This window comes from Cyrtonyx montezumae, unplaced genomic scaffold (genome assembly GCF_038088225.1).
Source record: "Cyrtonyx montezumae isolate F1298 unplaced genomic scaffold, pur_monq_1.0 scaffold_0, whole genome shotgun sequence".
Taxonomy (NCBI): Eukaryota; Metazoa; Chordata; class Aves; order Galliformes; family Odontophoridae; genus Cyrtonyx; species Cyrtonyx montezumae.
In genome coordinates, this window is record NW_027071824.1 from 8371781 (window position 1) to 8382888 (window position 11108).

The following is an 11108-nucleotide window of genomic DNA, read 5'->3' on the forward strand; positions in this document are numbered from 1 at the left end:
CCTCACTGTAGAAGACTTTTGTAGATCATATTACATCAATAAATGTTTGTAAGGCATTCACAACAAACCAAAAAGTTGAGCACAAAAGCACACAGAAAAGATTTCTCCAGGCAGCTGCAAAACAAAATGCACTCGAGGATACTGAGTCATCAATATATATGAGCAATTCAGGAAGAAATTATGCTTACCAAACACTATTGCTTTGGCAAAAGGTGGAAAGAGTTCTGTATGTCTGAAAAGGTTTTTATGAATTTGCCAGAGGTCTTTGTGCAGTTTCTTAAAGTCACTGTATCTCTTCCAAACAACTATCTGAAGCAGAAAAAGAGGTGGGAAGTATTAGTACAGTCATTGTTCACATCACAAATATACTTTTAAGCAAATCAGATCACTACTTTCAGCAAATACATTTAACAAAAATATACAGTCTGAACTGGCAGCAGTATCAACAGGTTCATTACCTAGCCCCAACTCACATTTTGAATAACAAGACTATAGTGTCTTTTTGTACAGGCAAAACATAAAGGAAAAGCTGAAAAAGGACACACAGAAGGCAAAAGCAGCATTGATTCAGCCACAGTGCAAAACAGAGTTACACAGGGAACCACTAAGAGAAGGAAAAAAAAAGCCAAATAGGAGCTTTTCAATCTCCAAAACTCAACAGCATGCTGTGCGTGGGGCAGCTGCAGGTATGGGGAAGAGACAAAAGCAAGAGAAAACTAGGAAAAATAAATCAGGACAAGTAAAAGATTCTTATGAAATCTTATGATCTGAAAATACTTTATGGACAGAGCATTAAGCACCAAGGACTGCAAACTAGCTGACAATCTATACATCTGTATAAAATGCTGATCATGTGCAAATACAAGTCCATATTTTTGTTATTACTAATCATCCGGATAAAAAAATTGAACAATTCTTTCTGTGCTCTAGACTTCAGAAATGCAAGGAGAGTATTCATTACAACAGATTTTCCTGATCTGCCCTTTTCAGAAAGAAGCTGTGATCTTGCAGTCAGAAATCTAGATTATACTTCTTCCATTCTTTGTATCCTTTCACTTCAGAAAATAGGGAACCCAGTAGGAAAATCAGGTCAGGAGAAAAATCAAGCAGCAAAATTTACTTGTGACTGCTAACTAGTTTGCTAATGAGATAAAATAATTAAAAGAAAGAACAAAGACATTTTATACCTTGGCTTCATTTTTGGTTAGACACATTACGACATCACAATAAAACTCAACAGTAACGTAGAGTGACTAGTATAGAATTTAGGAGAAAAAAAAGAGTGTAACAAATTCTTCAGTTGATTCCAGTGTTTCATCGGTCAGATGTCTCAATCATGTTAACACAACTAAACACCATTTTAAATATTCCAAATATTTCTGATTTAACCAGTTGCATTCACACGAGCAATCAAAATTGAAAAAAATTACTTTTTTCAAGGAGGTCAGACTTGAAGGTAAGTAAAAGGTTTTATTTTAGAGTAATTCTCCTTTTTTTCTTTTTAAGCACCAGGTCAGAGGCCTTCTGATTGTCAGTGGATGCAAGCCATATCTACAGAGCAATGCAGATCTAAGGCAATAGGACTGTTACTGGATATGCAAAGCTTTACTAGGGCAACACTCTATCAAACTCATCAGTGTATCTGTGTAAAGCAGCTATTCTGACTCAGCCCCATCTACTATGCACATGCATCCAGGACTCAGCTGAAAGTAGTATTTGATGGAGTCCAAGAGGCAAGGCAATTAAAGACAGAATCTCTCAAGAAAGCTAACCAGTGATTTGACTTCCAAAAAAAATAATTTTCTACCACTGTACTTAATCCAATATCCAGAAACTGGGTGATTAGCATTTCTTGACATGTGTATACAGAACATTAAGTTTCTTAAGAAAGCAAAGTCACAAAACATCAAGTTACAATATAGTCAGTTCTTGGAGACAATGGGAAATGCTGCCAAAAAAATAAGAGCATTAAATTCTGTTCCACTAAAAAGTATTCATTTTCACTGCTGCAAGCCATCTCCCAGTAGCCAGGAGGAGATAACATAAATAGCCTGTAAAGCAAAGGAGCAAAGGTCACCCTAAACTCTTTCACAAGCTCATGGAAATCATGCCTTTGCATGCATGCAGCTCAGCCAAGTTAGCAAAGCTCCCACTCTAATATGCTCATTAGAAATCAGATTTGGAGGAAGGACATGATATACTTTGAGTCCCAACAAAGCATGCCAAGTACATCATAGAAAATAAGTTAGACTTGTAAGGCAATAAGGCATGCTTGAACCAGTAGCACTCTATTCACTCATCTGATCCCTATCTTCCACAACGAAATACCCCTTCTCCTCAGTGAATAAGGGAAGAAAAAAAAGAAAAACAACCGTGACTGCCCTAGCTACAATTGGTTCATACGCCATGTTGCCATCATCAACACCCAGAAGCAAGAAAACTGAAATGAATGCCAGCAGCCTTTTGGTATCTATTAACTCCTCCACATACAACTTTGCATTAACTTCATTCTTTCGAGAATCTCTTACAGGGTTATCTTCCTTCCTGCCCCAGCAATAACAGGTGAGGAGATCCTCAACTCTAGTAGGCTGCAGTGGGAGAGACAGTGCATTAAAGGTTTTCTAAAGTGTAGTTAGAAGAGGTGACAGAAAGCAGAATTGAAGTGACTGTACATGGCCTTACATACAGCTGCACATACGTAGCTCATTTATTAGCATCACAGCAGTGCCATTAAGAGTCTTCTGAAAAAGTAGGCAGGCACGGCCAAGTGGGAAAGACAGACCATAAAGCAAGAGCATCGTTGTATATATAAAATTCTGTCTATTGAATTCCTAATCGAGTATTTCAGAAAACTGAGGTAATTTATTTTCAGTGACAGCAGACTAGGAGCATCTTTTTTCTTTCAAACACTGCCCACAGTTCTTTTCCTTCACAGTAGGTCCATATAATAGCAAAGCTTCCAGTGTTTGCTGCTTTCCCACCACAATTCACCCTTCTGGCAACTATGTTCTACAGTATTGCTTTTAGTAACTAGGAAATTTCAGATGCTTGCTCATAACCAAATTGTACCACACTACCATGCTATCACATGCAAAATAATTACTTTGATACACTGCAAAGTGGAAAAATTACCAACTAGTCCATGGTGTATTTACATTTCCATGTGGACTAGAGCATGTGGAATCCTGCAAGGCTAACCTACATCTACAAAGTAAAGCAAGGACTAAAGGATACAGTTTTGCTGATTTTTAAAATACATTCATGCAATGTACCAGCTCAAATAAACTCATAATGTATTTTATCTGAGGAACAGCTCATCAACAGCTTCTAGACAGTGTTTCTCCCACAGATGAAGATTAATGTAAAGGCACGAGGGTGCACATGGATAGGTTCAACTCAGAAGTCTCCCTGGAAAAGCTACAGTCACGCAGGTCTACAACTAGATTCATCATCACTCTGATTCTCATAGGCTACTTTAATCTTCTATAGCTTAAAAAAAAAATAAAGCCAAAAGCATGAACGCTCATGCTTGTCTCATCCTCAAGACTTCAAAGAAAAATGCAACAAAGGGGTATTGGGTGTAGCAGGCAAGTCTCACCTCTGCCAAGCCACTAATCAGTAACCCATGTCTGACCATACAGAGATGCAATGAATTCATTTATGGGCTCTTCTTTCATCAACTATCCAGGTTCTCCTCAACTGTGGTAAGAGACTGCACCAGAAATCCAACATATGCATATGTTACTCAATGTCTGAAAAGCCATAAGGTTGTGTTTTTGAAGGAAGATACTGCATGTACATTATAATAGTATCAGCAATGTCAAGTCATTTGTCCAGAAGAAATTAAGAAGGAAAATAAATAAATGAATAGATATATTTTCTGAGGCAGTGAAGAGGCACAGGGCTTATTCAGAGCCTTTTTGGAGGAGGCAAAGAGCAAGCAATACAGAAGTTTTATTGAAGTACATCATGGGAAAATAATTAAGGATCCTCAAAGAGAAACACATAATATATGACTAGTAGTCTAATCTCTCTCAATTACTCCTACGTGCCTCCATTTTCCTTGTTCACTAACAGAGAGTAATGATGTAGGCTTTTCCATGAAGTGTTGGTTAAAGAGGAGAATAATACCTACAGCTGAGACCTAAGACTTGGATTGCGGACTGATCTCTAATTTTACCAGTAGGAGTTAAGTAACCATCAATTTGCCAATTCCAGCCCTGAGAAAAGAGCTTGCAAAGTTATCAAAGCCTTTTGTCATCAAAAGACACTTTACTCCCTAAGTCTTTGTTTCAAGTCGCATTCATCACGGAGGGCAGAATTGCAACATGTTACACCAGCGACCGTTGTCAAGTATGAAAGCAAAAAAACAGATGGAAACCACACACAAATACGTTTGCACAATTACAGTGACAAAATACACAGAAATCGCTCAATTACATCAAAGATACTTCAAAAGGCATAATGTGATACATAAAGACATTTGCACAAGATTAAACTGTTACCTCCTGGACATCCTCTGGATTTTTTCTCGAAACAATCTGAAAAGGAAAACAAAAACATTAAGCACTCAGTTTCACTATTCCAAATTGAAACATGCAATGTTTTGTTGCTGAAAAGAAAAACCTGGAAAAAGGCAAGCACTTGTATATTTCTCCTTGCACTTAAGAGTTGCTTTCATTAGTTTCAGAGAAGCATAATATCCAAACACAACATGGTAAGGAGTTCCAGTAGCTGAGACCATTGCTGGGATGAGAAATCAAGATGGACATTGCAGGCAAAATGGCACAGAAGGCATCTCACAAAACAAAGCTGCACAGAGCACACCCCCTCATCTTCCCCATCTTCTCCTATTATTTCATATTATGGTCACATTACGCCCCCTAAGCAGAGCTAATGAAGGCTATACTTAGCTTAATACAAGTCACACACAGCCTTGCTATGAATGTGAGGCTTTGTATTCATTAAGTCAGTATTTTCACTTCACTTACAGCCATCAATGCACATAAGCAACTGACTCCATCCTTCTGTATTAGTTTCTACTTAAATGCTCTTTCCCTAATTAATTATAAATGACTTTGTCCAGAGGAAAATCACCATGAAAATGAGGCTTGGCTGCACACCATAAAGAAGCCTGTGTTTTGTCAGGATTTCTTTCCATAAATAAACATTGATTGCAAAATCCTTTGTAATGCAAGTTCTGTATTGGTCTTATAAAACAGCAGTAAGAACACATCCACACAAACAAACACAACAAAACCAGATATCTTTATTTCATAACTGCAATTACCTTGTGTCAGTCAGCATATCCTTCAGTATAATTCAGCCAAAGTTGTTTAGCACAATAATTAGCCCACTATAAGCTAAACAGGGCACTCTCCCTCCAAACTCAGACTATCCACACAATGACACATCCCAAAACAATTAGCGCTGTGCACTGGTGACAGATAGTGGCAAGCTAAAGGAGTTGACACAACTCATGTTCCACAGCCTAAAACACCATCCCACTGACCTTGATCATCATTAAGCTGTTGTTCCCGGAGGGAAAGGAGAGGACCAAAGTTTTCTTCCTGCTATGCAACAAAAAAAACCCCACACTCCTCACTTCCCGCTTCCTTGCCGAAGCCTCCAAGATCTCACAGCACCAGCTTACTACAAATTGGTCACTGTAATTTTTTCACATACTTTGGAAGAGACAGAAAAGAGATGGTCCCAAAAGACTCAAAACATTTTTATTCACAGTTCTAGATTGCTTCTCCCACCTTGCTTATTACTCTTCTTGTAGCAGCCTGCACTGACAAAACTTTCCTCAGCTTTTTCTCAACCCAAGGAAATCTGTGACTAGCACAACATTTGGCAACTTTACCAAACTTCAACCTTGTGGCTGTGCCACCTCATCCACTACCAGCCAGTTCCCATGTACTATTTGTGAACTACTCCAACCCTTCTTTTCCAACAGCTGGCATACTTGATGTCGGAAAGAAGGTACCATAGGCATGGCTGTGCGTCAAAAGGAGACCAAAGGGCACGCACCAGCTGTTTGGCTTTGCAGTTCACCTTTAGTTAAAGCCTTACAACAGATCTGGCAGCTAGGGAAGTTACCAGATGGGCAGAAGGAGACCCAGAGAGATGAGTAATTACCAGCCAGTTAGTAAGAATCTGGAATAAAACCCACAGGCCCTGTTCCATACTTGTTATAATGTTACACTGCCTTCTACATCTACCAGTCCTGCCAACTTCAAGTCAGTATGTAATAATTTATGTGCCGTCTACTTTGTTCTTCATATCCTTTCCTGAAGGTCAACCCCAAAACAGGTCTTTCCCTTCAACCAAACCTACAATCAATCCAGAGATTGGCAAACGCGTTACTAACCCCCACATTTTCAGTGCACTATTTTAGTCTTCAGGATCAATGCAATCTGCTCCTCCTGCAAATCTCTAACGCATGCAACTTTCATCTACTTTAAAAATATCATCAGGATACCCATCAGTGAGCTGAGCAATGCATAACTACTGCATTATGATCTGAAAAGGGAGATCCTAAAAGGATCTTATACCTCCCCTTTGAGCTAAGTATGTCAGAATATCCTGTTTCTGCAGATAGCCAAAGCAACTCAGTTTAATTTTAATTAGTAACTGTAATCTTCTCAATTTTCTGAACTTTAATGAGTAGCCTACATTTTCAGATAGCATACAAACAATCTCCTAGGTATCAAGACTTCCCGATATTCCCTTCTGTGCTTACGGCTAACTTATCAAATGAACCTTATAAATAAATGGCCTTAGTGTCATCTCAGAAAGGATTCACTCATCCGCCACTGAAAGGAATCAGACATCTCCACTAGCACACAGAGCGCCCCAAGGTCTGTCACAAAAGGATTCAACACAGGGGGAAGACTGACTCCACTTTTTCCTTGGCAGTCCCCCAAAGCTCAGCCAATACAGCTGTGGTGCTGTGATAGCAACCATGGAGCCAGGGCACTGCAGGAACAGGAGGGAGGAAAAGGAAGGGAGAAAAAGGGACAGAACAGATACATTCACTGAATTACTTTCAAATCATTTTGTCGCTTCAAGTACTACATAAGAGATCACCAGATACAGCCTTACTGAGATGAGACAAAAGAAATATCTGTATTATGACATTTATAAACCCAAAACTTCATATACTAGATAATTATGCACTTTGAGGACTTTCAACATCCAAATACACCAAAGAATGAAAGACCCCTAGTTAGCTCAGTTTAATTTGGAGAGATCACAGGCTGACCAACTCTTTGGTCTGCAGGAAAACCAACGCAGTCAGCATGCTCCCCGATTCTGAACTGCACCTCCTGGAAAACCACACCACCAGCAAGGCTCCAACTTAAAGGACAAGGAGATACACTGTCATTTCTCACTAGTTAGCCACAACCTGCTCCTGAACAAGTCTGCAGGTTGTAAAATATCACTTATTTTGACCACCTCCCAGTCTGCACCTGTGTCCAGCATTACTCTGCCCCAGAAGTAGCATACATTGTTTTCCATAGTTGAACCAGATAGATGATCAGCCACCAGCCAGCCCCATTCACAGCAACCCTTAGAGCTCTACATGGAGCCAGGTCATCACCCAGCATAGCACAAACCCATTTTGTCTCACAGCTGAACAACATGCCCAGGAAGACAAGAGGTACCTCCTCAGACCCCCACATCCTTTGGTAAACTGTTGGGTCCAGGTACAACATCACCTTGGTGCCCTGGGGGGATCCCATCAGAGCCCATGGGCTTGCAAACATTCAGCTGATCCAGCTGTCCCTCACAATTTCGGAGACCACAAATGGAAAGTCACTGCTTCGCTTGTCATGGGTTACTAATGCAAGACCAGGCAGCCCACATTCCATCATTAATATTAAAAACAGAAGTAAAAAAAAAAAAAAAAAGGTATTAAATGCCTCCACCTTTTCCTCACCACTACTTCTTAGGTGACCATCTTCATCAAGAACCAGGACAATATTTTCCTTACATATTCTCTTGCTATTGACATACTTGAAAAAAACCTTTTTTGTTTGACATCACATTGTCCAGCATCAGCTTGAGTTCTGGCTTTTTGCTTACAAGTATATAGTATAGCCCTGTACTCTCCTGTGAAGCCCCACCTTGCTTCCAGAAGTCAGATATTATCTTTTTCTGCCCCAGTCCCAAGAAGGACAAGTCCTCTGTTCAGCCAGGTCAGCCTTCTGCCCTACTTGCTTGACTTACAGCACAGTGGGACTGCCCGCTGCTGAACTTTAAAAGGTGGTGCTTGTAGAGTGACCAGCTTGCATGGAACCACCCTAAACCTTACAAAATTGACTCCCAAGGAACACTGCTAGCTCAGGTAGGCTAAGGTTTGCCTTCCTTAAGTCCAGAGTGATAATACTGACCTTTTTTCTCTTCACCCTGTTTGAATGCAACTACTGAAAGAGTGCTGTGGCCAAGACAGCTACCTACTTACACCTCTCCCAATGGGCCTTCCCTTATAGGTTCATAGGTTCATTAGGTTGGAAAGGACCTACAAGATCATCTAGTCCAACCATCCTCCTATCACTATCCCTACCCAACTACTAAATCAAATCCCTTAGCACCTCATCTAAACGCTTCTTGAACAGCGCTAGGGATGGTGCCTCAACCACCTCTCTAGCTCTAAAAGGGCACCTTTCCTCCTTAAGTTGGCTCATTTATTCTTCGTGTCCAGAAATCATCTTCAACTTGCTCCAGGAATTCCCCAGACTCAGTTGTCAAAGCAGATTGTGTCTGAAAAGTTGAAATCTCCCACAGGGATGAGTTCAGCTGATGCTACAATTCCCCCTGCTTGCCTATAGAGTAGCTCATCTGTACTACCATCATGGGGGGGGGGAGCGGTCAATAGCAGACACCCACGACAACATCTGCTTTGCCATCCATCCCCTTAATCCTCATCCAGAAGCTCTCTAACTGCAAGCACAGCCTAATCTTTCTCTTTTAGATTAAAACCTGAGGGGAAATAAAAAAAGAAAAAAAAAACTTTTTTTGGCTCTTAACAAAAAGTACAGTTTATTCGACTAAAAAGAATGTTTCGAGCACATCCTATGTTTGTGTTTAGTAAACATGCATGCATATATGTAGGTTAATCCAAAAGTAACACCTACTACTTATTTCCATAGAAAATACAACAAAGAACATAACAACGCTCTTTGACAGAGTAAACTCTCAGCCACAAAACACTATTTTTCAACACAGACACCACCATTAGCTATGCATATTCACCAGCAATAAACAAGAGCCTGCATCAGCACGGCTGCCTATAACGTTGCTTGTCTTTCATAGTTTTCACCCCTTCTGAAACACACCACCAAGTGCCTCCCATGCTCACATCTGCTGTTTGATCTCCACCAACGTTCAACAAGTGTTGATGATGGCCAACAGGTGCCAATATCGAGGAATTCAGTTCCATACCTTTGCATCATACACACTTCCACATCAGATGTCATTTTGTCAGAGTGCCCCTGTGCTGCCATTTGTCACACGGCAACAACATACAATGGAATAACAGTGGGAAGGTTCAATCTGTGCTGCCATACCACCACCAATTGCCTCTGACATCACGGGCCAACACAACAGAATAGGAGATGTTACTTTTGGTGCAGACCTCACTTGAAGGGGGGAGAGAATAAGAGTAAAAATGGAAAGATCTTTAATTTTACAAAGTGATTTCATGCAATGTGATCACGCTCAAAAAAACCTGAGCGCTACAGCATAAAGGTAGGTACAGAATGCCACGGTTAGGGGAACGGATACATACAGACAAGTCGCTCTACCAGGTAGAACACCCACAGCCACAGCACCCACACGATCACAGCCATCTGAACACAACCTGTCCTTTTTGGTGCTCCCAGCAAACCCACCAACCCGTGACCCGAACTCCCCGCTCGTCTCGCAGCTTTCTCCACGTATTTACGTACTCCTCCTCCCCTTTGCGCTTCAACGGGAAGATGGAGGCGAACAGCCATCCAGCACTGTCACCGGGCCGAGGCCTGAGCCCAGCAGCCCAGCAGACAGGGCTCCCCGCACACTATTCCGGCCAGCAGTCCCGGGGGTGGGGGGTGAAAGGAAGGGCTGCGGCCGCCGGCGAGCAGCGGGCAGCGGGCAGCGGGCAGCGTGCCGGGGCTGAGGCCCGGGCGGTGTCGGCGGAGCCCCGTGCGGCGCTAACTCACCCGCGCCGTGACCTTGTAGACAGTGTGCCCGCGGGGGTGCCGCCGCGGCTCCGTCACTGTGTAGAAGCGGGCCAGCTCCCCACCGCGCTCCCGCGGGCTCAGCATGCTGCCCGCCGCCGCTACGGGCCCGAACCGCGGCGGAAGCGGCGTCCCGGAACGCCCCGCCCCGCCCGGGCGGTGCCGGGCCTGGCCGCGCCCGCGCGGCGCCTTGGGGAGCCCCGCCCGAGCAGCGAGAGGGGGTTCTGCGGAGCTCTGCAGGCGGGGGGGGGGGAAGCGGCATGTGGGGACTGATCTGATAGAAGACAGTTCACGTGGCAATAGTTTTCCTTGTGAAAGCCCGGAGAGCTCAGCGCTTCCAAATGCGTTCACGTACCGCTGCTGCTTTCAGCGGTGCAGTCCCAATAGAAGTCATTCTGTGTGGGGGTACCCTGTCTCTCAGTTTTATCTGGGTTACTGGCGTTCCCAGCTATCACTGGCCCCTCACTACAAGAAAGACATCGAGGCCCTGAAGCGTGTTCAGAGGAGGGCAAGGAAGCTGTAAAGGATCTGAAACACAGGTCGTATGGGGAGCAGCTGAGAGAACTGGGATTGTTCAGTCTGGAGGATTACCAAGGGAGACCCTATTGCTCTCTATAATCACCTGCACCGAGGCGGTGGCAAGGTGGAGTTGGGCCCAGGTAATAGGATGAGAGGGAAGGGCCTCAAGTTGCTCCAGGAGAAGTTCTGGTTGAGCACTAGGAAACATTTATTCTCAGAAAGAGCAGTGAGGCAGTGGCACAGACTGCCCAGGGAGGTGGTGGAGTCACTGTCCCTGGAGGTGTTCAAGGAATGTGAAGATGTGGCACTGAGGGACATGGTCAGTGGCCACGGTGGGTCGATGGTTGGTCGTGATGATCTTAG

General features: G+C 43.0%; 1 protein-coding gene across 3 annotated transcripts in view; it reads right to left on the reverse strand.

The window, feature by feature from the left end:
• RPS6KC1 (ribosomal protein S6 kinase C1) overlaps positions 1–10332 on the reverse strand; it is an 82650-nt gene extending 72318 nt beyond the window's left edge. For all 3 annotated transcript variants that reach the window (XM_065746530.1, XM_065746441.1, XM_065746607.1), the window contains exons 1-3: positions 10209–10332; positions 4506–4541; positions 189–309 (exon numbers count right to left, since the gene is read on the reverse strand). In XM_065746530.1, the coding sequence (XP_065602602.1) occupies positions 189–309; positions 4506–4541; positions 10209–10313 (262 nt within the window). In that variant the 5' untranslated portion in view covers positions 10314–10332. The remainder of the gene's footprint in view (positions 1–188; positions 310–4505; positions 4542–10208) is intronic.
• Positions 10333–11108: the final 776 nt, after the last annotated feature.